This window comes from Eleutherodactylus coqui, chromosome 1 (assembly GCF_035609145.1).
Source record: "Eleutherodactylus coqui strain aEleCoq1 chromosome 1, aEleCoq1.hap1, whole genome shotgun sequence".
Taxonomy (NCBI): Eukaryota; Metazoa; Chordata; class Amphibia; order Anura; family Eleutherodactylidae; genus Eleutherodactylus; species Eleutherodactylus coqui.
This window is the reverse complement of record NC_089837.1, coordinates 531,589,010-531,609,527: the sequence shown is the minus strand read 5'-3', so window position 1 is coordinate 531,609,527 and position 20,518 is coordinate 531,589,010. Positions and strand designations below refer to the sequence as shown.

At 50.8% G+C, this 20,518-nt stretch overlaps 1 protein-coding gene across 3 annotated transcripts in view; it reads left to right on the top strand.

Moving 5' to 3' along the window:
* The window catches only part of LOC136591244 (T-cell ecto-ADP-ribosyltransferase 1-like), a 75,168-nt gene that overhangs the window by 37,787 nt on the left and 16,863 nt on the right, over positions 1-20,518 (top strand). For all 3 annotated transcript variants that reach the window (XM_066588486.1, XM_066588487.1, XM_066588485.1), the window contains exon 4: positions 3,891-3,935. In XM_066588486.1, coding sequence (XP_066444583.1) covers positions 3,891-3,935 — 45 coding nt within the window. The remainder of the gene's footprint in view (positions 1-3,890; positions 3,936-20,518) is intronic.

Genomic DNA, 20,518 nt, shown 5'->3' with positions numbered 1-20,518 from the left:
AGGGGAAGTGGGCGATGGCCTGGTGAGCTCGGCCCATTTTAACCGGCCATATGAACAGGCACACAAATGTTGGATTTGTGCGCCCGTTCACGAAATCTTATATATTGCGTATATCATCTGCTTGTGAAAACGTATGCGCTCGTGTGAAAAAAGCCTTATGATGTAAATCAATTGTAGATCTTCAAAGAGCAGCAGAATCCAGCTGTATGAAGAGATTCCATCATTTATACTCAATCTGTGTATTGTGGCAAGCAGGGTAACTCGCCTCGGCCACCAGCCTGCAGCACCTCAGCTCCGCTGGTCCTCTCTCTCCCTCTAACCTGATTCTGGCAGGAACTGGCCCTTTTCTAGTTCCTGCTCCACCACTTTGTGTTAACCCTCGCACCAGAAGTCCTGTCTGCAGCCCTCTACAGGCCCTGCACTGCACTACTACAGTGTACATATATATCTCTTCCCAAGCAGGAGTAATATATATATATATATATATATATATATATATATATATATATAGCAATTATTAGGAAGTTATAGTACCAGTGTTTCTGGTGGTGCGATCAGCTCTGCTGCATGCACATCACGCTCACAGCTGTGATACATAGGCGTGTGACATGGCATGAGCGGCACAGAAACAATCTGCTACATGACATGCTCGTCACAGACACAGCTTTGGTACATGCCATGCATCTGACAGACACAGCTCTGCTACATGGCATGCACGTCACAGACATAGCTTTGTTACATGACATGCACCTGACAGACATGACATGCGCATGTTACAAACACAGCTCTGCTACCTTATATATGCGCATGACAGACACAGCTGTGCCACAGTACATGTGCATGTTACAAGCACAGCTCGGCCACATGATAGGTGCGTCACAGCACAGACACAGCTCTACTACATGACATTCATCCATACTGACTATACACATTGCACGCACAGCACATTAGACAAACAGCTACTCGCAGCTCTACTACATGGGGCGGAGCTATGATGTTGCCCGGGGGCGGAGCTATGATGTTGCCCGGGGGCGGAGCATGGAAAAAAAAATGTCACTCACTTACTAATGATCAGGTGGTTGTTAGTAGTTTGATATACACACAGAGTCGGTAACATCCGTCCCCTAGGAGGAGAATATACATCTATATACACATACACAATATTATTTAAAACTAAATCTCAAACAATATGGACCAATGAGGACAGTTTGCACTTTTAAAGGTGTATTGACCGTATATGAATATTAACCCCATAATGACACGGCCCCTTATTTTTTTCCATTTTTGTTTTTTTATCCCCCTTTAAAAAAATCCTAACTCCTTTATTTCTCCATCGATGTCGCTGTATGAGGGTTGTTTTTTTGCGGGACGAGTTGTAGTTTTCACTGGTGCTGTTTAATGTACCGTATAATGTACTGAAAAACTTTTAAAATATTCTAAGTGGAGTAAAATGAAAAAAAAAACGACATTCCGCCATCTTTCAGTGCCTCTTTTTTCTACGGCGCACAAACGATACAAAAATGACCTGATCGCGTTATTCTGCGGGTCGGTGCGATTATTGTACTGCTTTTTTTTTTTTCAAAGACATTTCATTTTTCTCAGTTATTTTCTGCCGCCATCCTGCGTGCGCAATAACTTTTTTATTTTTCCGTCGACGTAGTTGACCGAGGGCTCATTTTTTGCGGGATGTTCCGTAGTTTCTAATAATACTAATTTGGAATACAGACGACTTTTTTGATTGCTTTTTATTGCGTTTCTTCTGTTTTTCCTGTCCTAATGTTTATTGGGCATCCCCATGCCAGGGGTGTCTGGAAGTGGCCCAGCGCTGTCCTGGCCTTGGCTGCCTGCATCCCTCAGGGAGGGAGTGTGGTAAGTGCCGCCGTGACAAGCCAGCATCTTGCCCTCCCCGCTCTTCAGCGCATGCCATGACATCTCGCATACACGGTATATCGGTAAACTCATTAGTCCCTAAACTTTATATACAACATATTACACTAGCGAACCCATAACCCCTCGAACTACTGCAGGCCCGCGAACCCTTTACTGGTGTGTGTAATGCTAGGGATATTCCACGGACCCCAAATGATATGTTGCCGAGTTCCAAACTAGTATTGTATATCCGGCCGGAAGGAATCAATGAGAGACAGTCAGTTCGCCGTCTACCGAAGAAGTCTACCAAAGAAGTCTATGTTCATTACTACAGACAAGTGTTTATCAAGGAAAAGAGAAAGGAAAGGAAGGGAGTCTAGATGGCTTCATGCCAGAGCGTCCCATGAGGTCTCCTGTGAAACTATTAACCCACGGGAACAAGTTCTCATGTGAAACAGAGAAGTACAAATCTACAGATACAGTAACATTAGTACTGTGGAGCGCTGATGACTGAGCGAGCCGTACATCATGAGAGATTCTGGAAGGACAAAGGAATGGCTATACACCCAGATACAGGCTCATCGAAGGTGAAGAAGACCATGGGGCTAAAGTTCATAGTGTTGTATGAGACAAGACAAACAGAGCTTCAGTCTTAACAGTAATGACTCAGGGGGGCTCCACTAACGATTTGATGGCGGGAGATTCATCTCAACTGCACTTAGTCCTCCGTATCACTTAGTCGGGAACGCTAATTTTCAAAAAAACAATTGTGCATCGGGACAGGCGATTCCGGCTCCCATTAAATTAATGGGAGTGAAAAATGTGGGTGCAATTTGCCCCCCAGAAGCGTGGTGGTAGTAGTCATTGTCCCACTTTAAATAATGTGACTCACTGGTTAGCACTGCCATCTTGCAGTTAGGGGGTCCTAGGTTCGAGTTTCATCAAGGGCAACATCTCCATGACCTCTGAAAAACTCCATCTAGATGCCCTTGGACAGATATGAACCTAGGACTCCAGGACTGCAAAGCAGCAGCACTAACAACTGAGCCACCACACTTGTTCGTTCACCTCTGGAGGATGAGAAGAACAAGATACACAAAGAGAACATAAAACCTCCATCCAGATGCTGCCCTTGGACAGATATGAACCTACAACTCCAGTACTGCAAGACAGCATTGCTAAAACTGAGCCACCACACTTGTTCTTCCTTTTCCCTTCTCCAGAGGAAGAGAAGATGGAGAATAAATAGAAGAATAAACACAAAGGGAACATACAAACTTCATGCAGATGTTGTCCATAGTCAAATGTGAACCTAGAACCCCAGCGCCACCGAGCCACCAGGCTTCTTCCTGCTCCAGCGATCTTATCACCTGCTTGATCAGGACAATTAACACTAGTCACCGGCTGTTTCACAGGAGGCGTGTCAAATACAGTGAAGAAACCCCGCCCATTGCTGGAGGAGGGTCCTGGGGGTCTATATATAATGTTAAGGAAATTTTGTGGGGGTCACAAACTGCAGTGATGGGGGAAGGGTCCGGCCGTGACCCGTGATGGGGGAAGGGTCCAGCCGTGACCCGTGATGGGGGAAGGGTCCAGCCGTGACCCGTGATGGGGGAAGGGTCCAGCCGTGACCCGTGATGGGGGAAGGGTCCAGCCGTGACCCGTGATGGGGGAAGGGTCCAGCCGTGACCCGTGATGGGGGAAGGGTCCAGCCGTGACCCGTGATGGGGGAAGGGTCCAGCCGTGACCCGTGATGGGGGAAGGGTCCAGCCGTGACCTGTGATGGGGGAAGGGTCCAGCCGTGACCTGTGTGTCAGGCTGAGGAGCAGTTACACGCCTTGCTGACTCATAAAATGTCTATTTCAGGTATTCTGTGGGCATTTTTCTATTTGTGTCAGTGGACACTGCTGCATCACTCTGTCGTTCCTCCTGTATTACTCCCCCCCCCCCCGCGCACTGCTGTATATACCCGTATGTATAAGTATACACTATATTAATGCTACCTGGTTTTCTTTACTCAGGTGAGAAGTCTCAGCTATCTGTCCACGAATGTCTGAGAGCTCCAGGTAAGAGTTGGCTTACATTGCAGTGGAGGGTGCGCAGCAGCACAGAGGGGAGCGTGGTGCTGACCGCAGACTGCGAACCGGAGAGCGTGCAGAGATGCCGTAATCTACACAAAGGATACTTTATGGAACAAACATAAAAAAAAAACACTTCAAACTGCATAAAGCATGCAGAGAACCAAACCACCCGGGAGCGTCCGGCAATGTGGAGCCCCCTCAACCCCCCAGAAGGGGAACACACGAAGTATCGGCATGCAGCGCCATAATCCAAGGGTGTCCGTTACCATCTACTAGCAGCGGCACCGCATAGTGGAGGAGGTTGTCTGTGTAATATCTTACTGCATGAGGAGGAGGTAGTCATTGTAATATATTAGTATATGAGTAGGAAGAGATAGTATGTGCAATATATTGGTATATTAGGAGGAGGTCGTCTGTGTAATATATTAGTATATGAGGAGGAGGTCCTCTGTGTAATAAATTAGTATATGAGGAGGAGGTCGTCTGTGTAATATATTAGTATATGAGGAGGAGGTCGTCTGTGTAATATATTAGTATATGATGAGGAGGTCCTCTGTGTAATATATTAGTATATGATGAGGAGGTCCTCTGTGTAATAAATTAGTATATGAGGAGGAGGTCCTCTGTGTAATAAATTAGTATATGAGGAGGAGGTCCTCTGTGTAATATATTAGTATATGAGGAGGAGGCCAACTGTGTAATATATTAGTATATGAGGAGGAGGCCGACTGTGTAATATATTAGTATATGAGGAGGAGGCCGACTGTGTAATATATCAGTATATGAGGAGGAGGCCGACTGTGTAATATATCAGTATATGAGGAGGAGGCCGACTGTGTAATATATTAGTATATGAGGAGGAGGCCGACTGTGTAATATATTAGTATATGAGGAGGAGGCCGACTGTGTAATATATTAGTATATGAGGAGGAGGTCGACTGTGTAATATATTAGTATATGAGGAGGAGGTCGACTGTGTAATATATGAGTATAGTGTATAGGGAGGAAGAGGTAGTATGTGCAATATATTGGTATATGAGGAGTAGGTTGTCTGTACAATATATTTGTATATAAGAGGAGGTTGTCTGTTTAATATATTAGTATATGAGGAGGAGGTCGACTGTGTAATATATTAGTATAGTGTACAGGGAGGAAGAGGTAGTCTGTGCAATATATTAATATATGAGGAGGAGGTCATCTGTGTAATATATTGGTATATGAGGAGTAGGTTGTGCAATATATTGATATATGAGGAGGAGGTCGTCTGTGTAATATTAGTATATGAGGAGGAGGTAGTTTGTAATATATTAGTATATGAGGAGGAAGAGGTAGTCTGTGCAATATATTGGTATATGAGCAGGAGGTCGTCTGTGTAATATATAAAGGCGAAAGCCCTCACTGACTCACTCACCAAAAATCTCCAACTTCCCGATGTCATAGAAACTTGAAATTTGGCACAAGCATCGATTATGTCCAAAATAGGAAAAGCTAATGGGTCCCAACTCGATTAATTCTAGCGCAAAAAAATTGCGTCCTAATTTTACGTCCGGAATCTAATTCTCTCACTTGAAATTTGGCACGGGCATTGATTATGTCATAAATAGGAAAAGCTAATGGGTCCCAACTCGATTATTCAATTCTATGCGCAAAAAAATTAGCGTCCACATTTTACGTACGGAATCTAATTCTCTCACTTCCTGATGTCATTTTATATAAAGGAAATGTCGCATGGTTACCTCCCCGTGGTGTATCCTGGGTAACGCAGAGAACTATGCAAAATGGTGAACATATTTTTTTCCTCAGCATCTCTAAAGAAGCGATGACTTCATAAGATTTTCCGTGTGAACACCAGATAAACACCAGTACCAAATGAACTCGGGCGAAGGAGGAGGTCGTCTGTGTAATATATATTAGTATAGGAGGAGGAAAAGGTTGACTGTGTAATATATAAGTATAGGAGGAGGACATAGTCTGTGTAATATATTGGTAGAGGAGGAGGAGGAGGACATAGTCTGTGTAATATATTGGTAGAGGAGGAGGAGGAGGTCGCCTGTGTAATATATTGGTAGAGGAGGAGGAGGAGGAGGAGGTCGCCTGTGTAATATATTGGTAGAGGAGGAGGAGGAGGAGGAGGTCGCCTGTGTAATATATTGGTAGAGGAGGAGGAGGTGGAGGAGGAGGAGGTCGCCTGTGTAATATATTGGTAGAGGAGGAGGAGGAGGAGGAGGAGGAGGTCGCCTGTGTAATATATTGGTAGAGGAGGAGGAGGAGGAGGAGGAGGTCGCCTGTGTAATATATTGGTAGAGGAGGAGGAGGAGGTCGCCTGTGTAATATATTGGTAGAGGAGGAGGAGGAGGAGGAGGAGGAGGAGGAGGAGGAGGAGGAGGTCGCCTGTGTAATATATTGGTAGAGGAGGAGGAGGAGGAGGAGGTCGCCTGTGTAATATATTGGTAGAGGAGGAGGAGGAGGAGGAGGAGGAGGAGGTCGCCTGTGTAATATATTGGTAGAGGAGGAGGAGGAGGAGGAGGTCGCCTGTGTAATATATTGGTAGAGGAGGAGGAGGAGGAGGAGGAGGAGGAGGAGGAGGTCGCCTGTGTAATATATTGGTAGAGGAGGAGGAGGAGGACATAGTCTGTGTAATATATTGGTAGAGGAGGAGGAGGAGGTCGCCTGTGTAATATATTGGTAGAGGAGGAGGAGGAGGAGGAGGTCGCCTGTGTAATATATTGGTAGAGGAGGAGGAGGAGGAGGAGGAGGAGGAGGTCGCCTGTGTAATATATTGGTAGAGGAGGAGGAGGAGGAGGAGGAGGAGGAGGAGGTCGCCTGTGTAATATATTGGTAGAGGAGGAGGAGGAGGAGAAGAAGGAGGAGGAGGTCGCCTGTGTAATATATTGGTAGAGGAGGAGGAGGAGGAGAAGAAGGAGGAGGAGGTCGCCTGTGTAATATATTGGTAGAGGAGGAGGAGGAGGAGAAGAAGGAGGAGGAGGTCGCCTGTGTAATATATTGGTAGAGGAGGAGGAGGAGGAGAAGAAGGAGGAGGAGGTCGCCTGTGTAATATATTGGTAGAGGAGGAGGAGGAGGAGAAGAAGGAGGAGGAGGTCGCCTGTGTAATATATTGGTAGAGGAGGAGGAGGAGGAGAAGAAGGAGGAGGAGGTCGCCTGTGTAATATATTGGTAGAGGAGGAGGAGGAGGAGAAGAAGGAGGAGGAGGTCGCCTGTGTAATATATTGGTAGAGGAGGAGGAGGAGGAGAAGAAGGAGGAGGAGGTCGCCTGTGTAATATATTGGTAGAGGAGGAGGAGGAGGAGAAGAAGGAGGAGGAGGTCGCCTGTGTAATATATTGGTAGAGGAGGAGGAGGAGGAGGAGGTCGCCTGTGTAATATATTGGTAGAGGAGGAGGAGGAGGAGGAGGAGGTCGCCTGTGTAATATATTGGTAGAGGAGGAGGAGGAGGAGGAGGAGGTCGCCTGTGTAATATATTGGTAGAGGAGGAGGAGGAGGAGGAGGAGGTCGCCTGTGTAATATATTGGTAGAGGAGGAGGAGGAGGAGGAGGAGGTCGCCTGTGTAATATATTGGTAGAGGAGGAGGAGGAGGAGGAGGAGGTCGCCTGTGTAATATATTGGTAGAGGAGGAGGAGGAGGAGGAGGAGGTCGCCTGTGTAATATATTGGTAGAGGAGGAGGAGGAGGAGGAGGAGGTCGCCTGTGTAATATATTGGTAGAGGAGGAGGAGGAGGAGGAGGAGGAGGAGGAGGAGGTCGCCTGTGTAATATATTGGTGGAGGAGGAGGAGGAGGAGGAGGAGGAGGAGGAGGAGGAGGAGGAGGAGGTCGCCTGTGTAATATATTGGTGGAGGAGGAGGAGGAGGAGGAGGAGGAGGAGGAGGAGGAGGAGGAGGAGGTCGCCTGTGTAATATATTGGTGGAGGAGGAGGAGGAGGAGGAGGAGGAGGAGGAGGAGGAGGTCGCCTGTGTAATATATTGGTGGAGGAGAGGAGGAGGAGGAGGAGGAGGAGGAGGAGGAGGAGGTCGCCTGTGTAATATATTGGTAGAGGAGGAGGAGGAGGAGGAGGAGGAGGAGGTCGCCTGTGTAATATATTGGAGGAGGAGGAGGAGGAGGAGGAGGAGGAGGAGGAGGAGGAGGTCGCCTGTGTAATATATTGGAGGAGGAGGAGGAGGAGGAGGAGGAGGAGGAGGAGGTCGCCTGTGTAATATATTGGAGGAGGAGGAGGAGGAGGAGGAGGAGGAGGAGGAGGAGGAGGAGGAGGAGGTCGCCTGTGTAATATATTGGAGGAGGAGGAGGAGGAGGAGGAGGAGGAGGAGGTCGCCTGTGTAATATATTGGAGGAGGAGGAGGAGGAGGAGGAGGAGGAGGTCGCCTGTGTAATATATTGGAGGAGGAGGAGGAGGAGGAGGAGGAGGAGGAGGAGGAGGAGGAGGAGGAGGAGGAGGAGGTCGCCTGTGTAATATATTGGTGGAGGAGGAGGAGGAGGAGGAGGTCGCCTGTGTAATATATTGGTAGAGGAGGAGGAGGAGGAGGAGGAGGAGGAGGAGGTCGCCTGTGTAATATATTGGTAGAGGAGGAGGAGGAGGAGGAGGAGGAGGAGGTCGCCTGTGTAATATATTGGTAGAGGAGGAGGAGGAGGAGGAGGTCGCCTGTGTAATATATTGGTAGAGGAGGAGGAGGAGGAGGAGGAGGTCGCCTGTGTAATATATTGGTAGAGGAGGAGGAGGAGGAGGAGGAGGAGGAGGAGGTCGCCTGTGTAATATATTGGTAGAGGAGGAGGAGGAGGAGGAGGAGGTCGCCTGTGTAATATATTGGTAGAGGAGGAGGAGGAGGAGGAGGAGGAGGAGGTCGCCTGTGTAATATATTGGTAGAGGAGGAGGAGGAGGAGGAGGAGGTCGCCTGTGTAATATATTGGTAGGAGGAGGAGGAGGAGGAGGAGGAGGAGGAGGAGGTCGCCTGTGTAATATATTGGTAGAGGAGGAGGAGGAGGAGGAGGAGGTCGCCTATGTAATATATTGGTAGAGGAGGAGGAGGAGGAGGAGGTCGCCTGTGTAATATATTGGTAGAGGAGGAGGAGGAGGAGGGAGGTCGCCTGTGTAATATATTGGTAGAGGAGGAGGAGGAGGAGGAGGAGGAGGTCGCCTGTGTAATATATTGGTAGAGGAGGAGGAGGAGGAGGAGGAGGAGGAGGTCGCCTGTGTAATATATTGGTAGAGGAGGAGGAGGAGGAGGAGGAGGAGGAGGAGGTCGCCTGTGTAATATATTGGTAGAGGAGGAGGAGGAGGAGGTCGCCTGTGTAATATATTGGTAGAGGAGGAGGAGGAGGAGGAGGAGGTCGCCTGTGTAATATATTGGTAGAGGAGGAGGAGGAGGAGGAGGAGGAGGAGGAGGAGGTCGCCTGTGTAATATATTGGTAGAGGAGGAGGAGGAGGAGGAGGTCGCCTGTGTAATATATTGGTAGAGGAGGAGGAGGAGGAGGAGGAGGAGGAGGTCGCCTGTGTAATATATTGGTAGAGGAGGAGGAGGAGGAGGAGGTCGCCTGTGTAATACATTGGTAGAGGAGGAGGAGGAGGAGGAGGAGGAGGTCGCCTGTGTAATATATTGGTAGAGGAGGAGGAGGGAGGAGGAGGAGGAGGAGGTCGCCTGTGTAATATATTGGTGGAGGAGGAGGAGGAGGTCGCCTGTGTAATATATTGGTAGAGGAGGAGGAGGAGGAGGAGGAGGAGGAGGAGGTCGCCTGTGTAATATATTGGTAGAGGAGGAGGAGGAGAAGGAGGAGGTCGCCTGTGTAATATATTGGTAGAGGAGGAGGAGGAGGAGGAGGAGGTCGCCTGTGTAATATATTGGTAGAGGAGGAGGAGGAGGAGGAGGAGGAGGAGGTCGCCTGTGTAATATATTGGTAGAGGAGGAGGAGGAGGAGGAGGTCGCCTGTGTAATATATTGGTAGAGGAGGAGGAGGAGGAGGAGGAGGTCGCCTGTGTAATATATTGGTAGAGGAGGAGGAGGAGGAGGAGGAGGTCGCCTGTGTAATATATTGGTAGAGGAGGAGGAGGAGGAGGTCGCCTGTGTAATATATTGGTAGAGGAGGAGGAGGAGGAGGAGGAGGAGGAGGAGGTCGCCTGTGTAATATATTGGTAGAGGAGGAGGAGGAGGAGGAGGTCGCCTGTGTAATATATTGGTAGAGGAGGAGGAGGAGGAGGAGGAGGAGGAGGAGGAGGTCGCCTGTGTAATATATTGGTAGAGGAGGAGGAGGAGGAGGAGGAGGAGGAGGTCGCCTGTGTAATATATTGGTAGAGGAGGAGGAGGAGGAGGAGGAGGAGGAGGTCGCCTGTGTAATATATTGGTAGAGGAGGAGGAGGAGGAGGAGGAGGAGGTCGCCTGTGTAATATATTGGTAGAGGAGGAAGAGGAGGAGGAGGAGGAGGTCGCCTGTGTAATATATTGGTAGAGGAGGAGGAGGAGGAGGAGGAGGTCGCCTGTGTAATATATTGGTAGAGGAGGAGGAGGAGGTCGCCTGTGTAATATATTGGTAGAGGAGGAGGAGGAGGAGGAGGTCGCCTGTGTAATATATTGGTAGAGGAGGAGGAGGAGGAGGAGGTCGCCTGTGTAATATATTGCTAGAGGAGGAGGAGGAGGAGGAGGAGGAGGAGGAGGAGGAGGTCGCCTGTGTAATATATTGGTAGAGGAGGAGGAGGAGGTCGCCTGTGTAATATATTGGTAGAGGAGGAGGAGGAGGTCGCCTGTGTAATATATTGGTAGAGGAGGAGGAGGAGGAGGAGGAGGTCGCCTGTGTAATATATTGGTAGAGGAGGAGGAGGAGGAGGAGGTCGCCTGTGTAATATATTGGTAGAGGAGGAGGAGGAGGAGGAGGTCGCCTGTGTAATATATTGGTAGAGGAGGAGGAGGAGGAGGAGGAGGAGGAGGAGGTCGCCTGTGTAATATATTGGTGGAGGAGGAGGAGGAGGTCGCCTGTGTAATATATTGGTAGAGGAGGAGGAGGAGGAGGAGGAGGAGGAGGTCGCCTGTGTAATATATTGGTAGAGGAGGAGGAGGAGAAGGAGGAGGTCGCCTGTGTAATATATTGGTAGAGGAGGAGGAGGAGGAGGAGGAGGTCGCCTGTGTAATATATTGGTAGAGGAGGAGGAGGAGGAGGAGGTCGCCTGTGTAATATATTGGTAGAGGAGGAGGAGGAGGAGGAGGTCGCCTGTGTAATATATTGGTAGAGGAGGAGGAGGAGGAGGAGGAGGTCGCCTGTGTAATATATTGGTAGAGGAGGAGGAGGAGGAGGAGGAGGTCGCCTGTGTAATATATTGGTAGAGGAGGAGGAGGAGGAGGAGGTCGCCTGTGTAATATATTGGTAGAGGAGGAGGAGGAGGAGGAGGAGGAGGTCGCCTGTGTAATATATTGGTAGAGGAGGAGGAGGAGGAGGAGGTCGCCTGTGTAATATATTGGTAGAGGAGGAGGAGGAGGAGGAGGAGGAGGAGGAGGAACGCCTGTGTAATATATTGGTAGAGGAGGAGGAGGAGGAGGAGGAGGAGGTCGCCTGTGTAATATATTGGTAGAGGAGGAGGAGGAGGAGGAGGAGGAGGTCGCCTGTGTAATATATTGGTAGAGGAGGAGGAGGAGGAGGTCGCCTGTGTAATATATTGGTAGAGGAGGAGGAGGAGGAGGAGGAGGAGGTCGCCTGTGTAATATATTGGTAGAGGAGGAGGAGGAGGAGGTCGCCTGTGTAATATATTGGTAGAGGAGGAGGAGGAGGAGGAGGTCGCCTGTGTAATATATTGGTAGAGGAGGAGGAGGAGGAGGAGGAGGAGGAGGTCGCCTGTGTAATATATTGGTAGAGGAGGAGGAGGAGGAGGAGGAGGTCGCCTGTGTAATATATTGGTAGAGGAGGAGGAGGAGGAGGAGGAGGAGGAGGAGGTCGCCTGTGTAATATATTGGTAGAGGAGGAGGAGGAGGAGGAGGAGGAGGTCGCCTGTGTAATATATTGGTAGAGGAGGAGGAGGAGGAGGAGGAGGTCGCCTGTGTAATATATTGGTAGGAGGAGGAGGAGGAGGAGGAGGAGGTCGCCTTGTGTAATATATTGGTAGAGGAGGAGGAGGAGGAGGAGGAGGAGGAGGTCGCTTGTGTAATATATTGGTAGAGGAGGAGGAGGAGGAGGAGGAGGAGGAGGAGGAGGTCGCCTGTGTAATATATTGGTAGAGGAGGAGGAGGAGGAGGAGGTCGCCTGTGTAATATATTGGTAGAGGAGGAGGAGGAGGAGGAGGAGGTCGCCTGTGTAATATATTGGTAGAGGAGGAGGAGGAGGAGGAGGAGGTCGCCTGTGTAATATATTGGTAGAGGAGGAGGAGGAGGAGGAGGAGGAGGTCGCCTGTGTAATATATTGGTAGAGGAGGAGGAGGAGGAGGAGGAGGTCGCCTGTGTAATATATTGGTAGAGGAGGAGGAGGAGGAGGAGGAGGAGGTCGCCTGTGTAATATATTGGTAGAGGAGGAGGAGGAGGAGGAGGAGGTCGCCTGTGTAATATATTGGTAGAGGAGGAGGAGGAGGAGGAGGAGGAGGAGGAGGTCGCCTGTGTAATATATTGGTAGAGGAGGAGGAGGAGGAGGAGGAGGTCGCCTGTGTAATATATTGGTAGAGGAGGAGGAGGAGGAGGAGGTCGCCTGTGTAATATATTGGTAGAGGAGGAGGAGGAGGAGGAGGTCGCCTGTGTAATATATTGGTAGAGGAAGAGGAGGAGGAGGAGGTCGCCTGTGTAATATATTGGTAGAGGAGGAGGAGGAGGAGGAGGAGGAGGAGGTCGCCTGTGTAATATATTGGTAGAGGAGGAGGAGGAGGAGGAGGAGGAGGAGGTCGCCTGTGTAATATATTGGTAGAGGAGGAGGAGGAGGAGGAGGAGGAGGAGGTCGCCTGTGTAATATATTGGTAGAGGAGGAGGAGGAGGAGGAGGAGGAGGAGGTCGCCTGTGTAATATATTGGTAGAGGAGGAGGAGGAGGAGGAGGAGGAGGTCGCCTGTGTAATATATTGGTAGAGGAGGAGGAGGAGGAGGAGGAGGTCGCCTGTGTAATATATTGGTAGAGGAGGAGGAGGAGGAGGAGGAGGAGGTCGCCTGTGTAATATATTGGTAGAGGAGGAGGAGGAGGAGGAGGAGGTCGCCTGTGTAATATATTGGTAGAGGAGGAGGAGGAGGAGGAGGAGGTCGCCTGTGTAATATATTGGTAGAGGAGGAGGAGGAGGAGGAGGAGGTCGCCTGTGTAATATATTGGTAGAGGAAGAGGAGGAGGAGGAGGTCGCCTGTGTAATATATTGGTAGAGGAGGAGGAGGAGGAGGAGGTCGCCTGTGTAATATATTGGTAGAGGGAGGAGGAGGAGGAGGAGGTCGCCTGTGTAATATATTGGTAGAGGAGGAGGAGGAGGAGGAGGAGGAGGAGGAGGAGGAGGAGGTCGCCTGTGTAATATATTGGTAGAGGAGGAGGAGGAGGAGGAGGAGGAGGAGGAGGTCGCCTGTGTAATATATTGGTAGAGGAGGAGGAGGAGGAGGAGGAGGAGGAGGAGGTCGCCTGTGTAATATATTGGTAGAGGAGGAGGAGGAGGAGGAGGAGGTCGCCTGTGTAATATATTGGTAGAGGAGGAGGAGGAGGAGGAGGTCGCCTGTGTAATATATTGGTAGAGGAGGAGGACACCTGTGTAATATATTGGTAGAGGAGGAGGAGGAGGAGGAGGACGCCTGTGTAATATATTGGTAGAGGAGGAGGAGGGAGGAGGAGGAGGAGGACGCCTGTGTAATATATTGGTAGAGGAGGAGGAGGAGGAGGAGGAGGAGGACGCCTGTGTAATATATTGGTAGAGGAGGAGGAGGAGGAGGAGGAGGAGGTCGCCTGTGTAATATATTGGTAGAGGAGGAGGAGGAGGAGGAGGAGGAGGAGGAGGAGGTCGCCTGTGTAATATATTGGTAGAGGAGGAGGAGGAGGAGGAGGAGGTCGCCTGTGTAATATATTGGTAGAGGAGGAGGAGGGAGGTCGCCTGTGTAATATATTGGTAGAGGAGGAGGAGGAGGAGGTCGCCTGTGTAATATATTGGTAGAGGAGGAGGAGGAGGAGGTCGCCTGTGTAATATATTGGTAGAGGAGGAGGAGGAGGAGGAGGAGGAGGAGGTCGCCTGTGTAATATATTGGTAGAGGAGGAGGAGGAGGAGGAGGTCGCCTGTGTAATATATTGGTAGAGGAGGAGGAGGAGGAGGAGGAGGAGGAGGTCGCCTGTGTAATATATTGGTAGAGGAGGAGGAGGAGGTCGCCTGTGTAATATATTGGTAGAGGAGGAGGAGGAGGAGGAGGTCGCCTGTGTAATATATTGGTAGAGGAGGAGGGAGGAGGTCGCCTGTGTAATATATTGGTAGAGGAGGAGGAGGAGGAGGTCGCCTGTGTAATATATTGGTAGAGGAGGGAGGAGGAGGAGGTCGCCTGTGTAATATATTGGTAGAGGAGGAGGAGGAGGAGGTCGCCTGTGTAATATATTGGTAGAGGAGGAGGAGGAGGAGGTCGCCTGTGTAATATATTGGTAGAGGAGGAGGAGGTCGCCTGTGTAATATATTGGTAGAGGAGGAGGAGGAGGAGGAGGTCGCCTGTGTAATATATTGGTAGAGGAGGAGGAGGAGGAGGTCGCCTGTGTAATATATTGGTAGAGGAGGAGGAGGAGGAGGAGGAGGAGGTCGCCTGTGTAATATATTGGTAGAGGAGGAGGAGGAGGAGGAGGAGGAGGAGGAGGTCGCCTGTGTAATATATTGGTAGAGGAGGAGGAGGAGGAGGAGGAGGTCGCCTGTGTAATATATTGGTAGAGGAGGAGGAGGAGGAGGAGGAGGTCGCCTGTGTAATATATTGGTAGAGGAGGAGGAGGAGGAGGAGGAGGAGGTCGCCTGTGTAATATATTGGTAGAGGAGGAGGAGGAGGAGGAGGAGGAGGAGGAGGTCGCCTGTGTAATATATTGGTAGAGGAGGAGGAGGAGGAGGAGGAGGAGGAGGAGGGTCGCCTGTGTAATATATTGGTAGAGGAGGAGGAGGAGGAGGAGGAGGTCGCCTGTGTAATATATTGGTAGAGGAGGAGGAGGAGGAGGAGGAGGTCGCCTGTGTAATATATTGGTAGAGGAGGAGGAGGAGGAGGAGGTCGCCTGTGTAATATATTGGTAGAGGAGGAGGAGGAGGAGGAGGAGGTCGCCTGTGTAATATATTGGTAGAGGAGGAGGAGGAGGAGGAGGTCGCCTGTGTAATATATTGGTAGAGGAGGAGGAGGAGGAGGAGGAGGAGGAGGAGGAGGAGGAGGTCGCCTGTGTAATATATTGGTAGAGGAGGAGGAGGAGGAGGAGGAGGTCGCCTGTGTAATATATTGGTAGAGGAGGAGGAGGAGGAGGAGGAGGTCGCCTGTGTAATATATTGGTAGAGGAGGAGGAGGAGGAGGAGGTCGCCTGTGTAATATATTGGTAGAGGAGAGAGGAGGAGGAGGAGGTCGCCTGTGTAATATATTGGTAGAGGAGGAGGAGGAGGAGGAGGAGGTCGCCTGTGTAATATATTGGTAGAGGAGGAGGAGGAGGAGGAGGTCGCCTGTGTAATATATTGGTAGAGGAGGAGGAGGAGGAGGAGGAGGAGGAGGTCGCCTGTGTAATATATTGGTAGAGGAGGAGGAGGAGGAGGAGGTCGCCTGTGTAATATATTGGTAGAGGAGGAGGAGGAGGAGGAGGTCGCCTGTGTAATATATTGGTAGAGGAAGAGGAGGAGGAGGAGGTCGCCTGTGTAATATATTGGTAGAGGAGGAGGAGGAGGAGGAGGTCGCCTGTGTAATATATTGGTAGAGGAGGAGGAGGAGGAGGAGGTCGCCTGTGTAATATATTGGTAGAGGAGGAGGAGGAGGAGGAGGAGGAGGTCGCCTGTGTAATATATTGGTAGAGGAGGAGGAGGAGGAGGAGGAGGTCGCCTGTGTAATATATTGGTAGAGGAGGAGGAGGAGGAGGAGGAGGTCGCCTGTGTAATATATTGGTAGAGGAGGAGGAGGAGGAGGAGGTCGCCTGTGTAATATATTGGTAGAGGAGGAGGACACCTGTGTAATATATTGGTAGAGGAGGAGGAGGAGGAGGAGGACGCCTGTGTAATATATTGGTAGAGGAGGAGGAGGAGGAGGAGGAGGAGGTCGCCTGTGTAATATATTGGTAGAGGAGGAGGAGGAGGAGGAGGAGGACGCCTGTGTAATATATTGGTAGAGGAGGAGGAGGAGGAGGAGGAGGAGGTCGCCTGTGTAATATATTGGTAGAGGAGGAGGAGGAGGAGGAGGAGGAGGAGGAGGTCGCCTGTGTAATATATTGGTAGAGGAGGAGGAGGAGGAGGAGGAGGAGGTCGCCTATGTAATATATTGGTAGAGGAGGAGGAGGAGGTCGCCTGTGTAATATATTGGTAGAGGAGGAGGAGGAGGTCGCCTGTGTAATATATTGGTAGAGGAGGAGGAGGAGGAGGTCGCCTGTGTAATATATTGGTAGAGGAGGAGGAGGAGGAGGAGGAGGAGGAGGTCGCCTGTGTAATATATTGTTAGAGGAGGAGGAGGAGGAGGAGGTCGCCTGTGTAATATATTGGTAGAGGAGGAGGAGGGAGGAGGAGGAGGAGGAGGTCGCCTGTGTAATATATTGGTAGAGGAGGAGGAGGGAGGTCGCCTGTGTAATATATTGGTAGAGGAGGAGGAGGAGGAGGAGGTCGCCTGTGTAATATATTGGTAGAGGAGGAGGAGGAGGTCGCCTGTGTAATATATTGGTAGAGGAGGAGGAGGAGGAGGTCGCCTGTGTAATATATTGGTAGAGGAGGAGGAGGAGGAGGAGGTCGCCTGTGTAATATATTGGTAGAGGAGGAGGAGGAGGAGGAGGTCGCCTGTGTAATATATTGGTAAGAGGAGGAGGAGGAGGAGGAGGAGGAGGAGGAGGAGGAGGAGGTCGCCTGTGTAATATATTGGTAGAGGAGGAGGAGGTCGCCTGTGTAATATATTGGTAGAGGAGGAGGAGGAGGAGGTCGCCTGTGTAATATATTGGTAGAGGAGGAGGAGGAGGAGGTCGCCTGTGTAATATATTGGTAGAGGAGGAGGAGGAGGAGGTCGCCTGTGTAATATATTGGTAGAGGAGGAGGAGGAGGAGGAGGAGGAGGAGGTCGCCTGTGTAATATATTGGTAGAGGAGGAGGAGGAGGAGGAGGAGGAGGTCGCCTGTGTAATATATTGGTAGAGGAGGAGGAGGAGGAGGAGGAGGTCGCCTGTGTAATATATTGGTAGAGGAGGAGGAGGAGGAGGAGGAGGTCGCCTGTGTAATATATTGGTAGAGGAGGAGGAGGAGGAGGAGGAGGAGGAGGAGGAGGTCGCCTGTGTAATATATTGGTAGAGGAGGAGGAGGAGGAGGAGGAGGAGGAGGAGGAGGAGGAGGTCGCCTGTGTAATATATTGGTAGAGGAGGAGGAGGAGGAGGAGGAGGAGTCGCCTGTGTAATATATTGGTAGAGGAGGAGGAGGAGGAGGAGGAGGTCGCCTGTGTAATATATTGGTAGAGGAGGAGGAGGAGGAGGTCGCCTGTGTAATATATTGGTAGAGGAGGAGGAGGAGGAGGAGGAGGAGGTCGCCTGTGTAATATATTGGTAGAGGAGGAGGAGGAGGTCGCCTGTGTAATATATTGGTAGAGGAGGAGGAGGAGGAGGAGGAGGAGGTCGCCTGTGTAATATATTGGTAGAGGAGGAGGAGGAGGAGGAGGAGGAGGTCGCCTGTGTAATATATTGGTAGAGGAGGAGGAGGAGGAGGAGGAGGAGGAGGTCGCCTGTGTAATATATTGGTAGAGGAGGAGGAGGAGGAGGAGGAGGTCGCCTGTGTAATATATTGGTAGAGGAGGAGGAGGAGGAGGAGGAGGTCGCCTGTGTAATATATTGGTAGAGGAGGAGGAGGAGGAGGAGGAGGAGGTCGCCTGTGTAATATATTGGTAGAGGAGGAGGAGGAGGAGGAGGAGGAGGTCGCCTGTGTAATATATTGGTAGAGAGGAGGAGGAGGAGGAGGAGGAGGAGGTCGCCTGTGTAATATATTGGTAGAGGAGGAGGAGGAGGAGGAGGAGGTCGCCTGTGTAATATATTGGTAGAGGAGGAGGAGGAGGAGGAGGAGGAGGTCGCCTGTGTAATATATTGGTAGAGGAGGAGGAGGAGGAGGAGGAGATGGTCGCCTGTGTAATATATTGGTAGAGGAGGAGGAGGAGGAGGAGGAGATGGTCGCCTGTGTAATATATTGGTAGAGGAGGAGGAGGAGGAGGAGGAGGTCGCCTGTGTAATATATTGGTAGAGGAGGAGGAGGTCGCCTGTGTAATATATTGGTAGAGGAGGAGGAGGAGGTCGCCTGTGTAATATATTGGTAGAGGAGGAGGAGGAGGAGGTCGCCTGTGTAATATATTGGTAGAGGAGGAGGAGGAGGAGGTCGCCTGTGTAATATATTGGTAGAGGAGGAGGAGGAGGAGGGAGGTCGCCTGTGTAATATATTGGTAGAGGAGGAGGAGGAGGAGGTCGCCTGTGTAATATATTGGTAGAGGAGGAGGAGGAGGAGGAGGTCGCCTGTGTAATATATTGGTAGAGGAGGAGGAGGAGGAGGAGGTCGCCTGTGTAATATATTGGTAGAGGAGGAGGAGGAGGAGGAGGAGGTCGCCTGTGTAATATATTGGTAGAGGAGGAGGAGGAGGAGGTCGCCTGTGTAATATATTGGTGAGGAGGAGGAGGAGGAGGAGGAGGTCGCCTGTGTAATATATTGGTAGGAGGAGGAGGAGGAGGAGGTCGCCTGTGTAATATATTGGTAGAGGAGGAGGAGGAGGAGGTCGCCTGTGTAATATATTGGTAGAGGAGGAGGAGGAGGAGGTCGCCTGTGTAATATATTGGTAGAGGAGGAGGAGGAGGAGGAGGTCGCCTGTGTAATATATTGGTAGAGGAGGAGGAGGAGGAGGTCGCCTGTGTAATATATTGGTAGAGGAGGAGGAGGAGGAGGAGGAGGAGGAGGAGGAGGAGGTCGCCTGTGTAATATATTGGTAGAGGAGGAGGAGGAGGTCGCCTGTGTAATATATTGGTAGGAGGAGGAGGAGGAGGAGGAGGAGGTCGCCTGTGTAATATATTGGTAGAGGAGGAGGAGGAGGTCGCCTGTGTAATATATTGGTAGAGGAGGAGGAGGAGGTCGCCTGTGTAATATATGGTAGAGGAGGAGGAGGAGGTCGCCTGTGTAATATATTGGTAGAGGAGGAGGAGGAGGAGGAGGAGGAGGTCGCCTGTGTAATATATTGGTAGAGGAGGAGGAGGAGGAGGAGGAGGTCGCCTGTGTAATATATTGGTAGAGGAGGAGGAGGAGGAGGAGGAGGTCGCCTGTGTAATATATTGGTAGAGGAGGAGGAGGAGGAGGAGGAGGAGGTCGCCTGTGTAATATATTGGTAGAGGAGGAGGAGGAGGAGGAGGAGGAGGAGGTCGCCTGTGTAATATATTGGTAGAGGAGGAGGAGGAGGAGGAGGAGGTCGCCTGTGTAATATATTGGTAGAGGAGGAGGAGGAGGAGGAGGAGGTCGCCTGTGTAATATATTGGTAGAGGAGGAGGAGGTCGCCTGTGTAATATATTGGTAGAGGGGAGGAGGAGGGAGGTCGCCTGTGTAATATATTGGTAGAGAGGAGGAGGAGGAGGAGGAGGAGGAGGTCGCCTGTGTAATATATTGGTAGAGGAGGAGGGAGGAGGAAGGAGGAGGAGGAGGAGGAGGTCGCCTGTGTAATATATTGGTAGAGGAGGAGGAGGAGGAGGAGGAGGAGGAGGTCGCCTGTGTAATATATTGGTAGAGGAGGAGGAGGAGGAGGAGGAGGGTCGCCTGTGTAATATATTGGTAGAGGGAGGAGGAGGAGGAGGAGGAGGTCGCCTGTGTAATATATTGGTAGAGGAGGAGGAGGAGGAGGAGGAGGTCGCCTGTGTAATATATTGGTAGAGGAGGAGGAGGGAGGAGGAGGAGGAGTCGCCTGTGTAATATATTGGTAGAGGAGGAGGAGGAGGAGGAGGAGGAGGAGGTCGCCTGTGTAATATATTGGTAGAGGAGGAGGAGGAGGAGGAGGAGGAGGAGGTCGCCTGTGTAATATATTGGTAGAGGAGGAGGAGGAGGAGGAGGAGGTCGCCTGTGTAATATATTGGTAGAGGAGGAGGAGGGAGGGAGAGGAGGAGTCGCCTGTGTAATATATTGGTAGAGGAGGAGGAGGAGGAGGAGGAGGTCGCCTGTGTAATATATTGTAGAGGAGGAGGAGGAGGAGGAGGAGGAGGAGGTCGCCTGTGTAATATATTGGTAGAGGAGGAGGAGGAGGAGGAGGTCGCCTGTGTAATATATTGGTAGAGGAGGAGGAGGAGGAGGAGGAGGAGGTCGCCTGTGTAATATATTGGTAGAGGAGGAGGAGGAGGAGGAGGAGGAGGAGGTCGCCTGTGTAATATATTGGTAGAGGAGGAGGAGGAGGAGGAGGAGGAGGAGGTCGCCTGTGTAATATATTGGTAGAGGAGGAGGAGGAGGAGGGAGGAGGA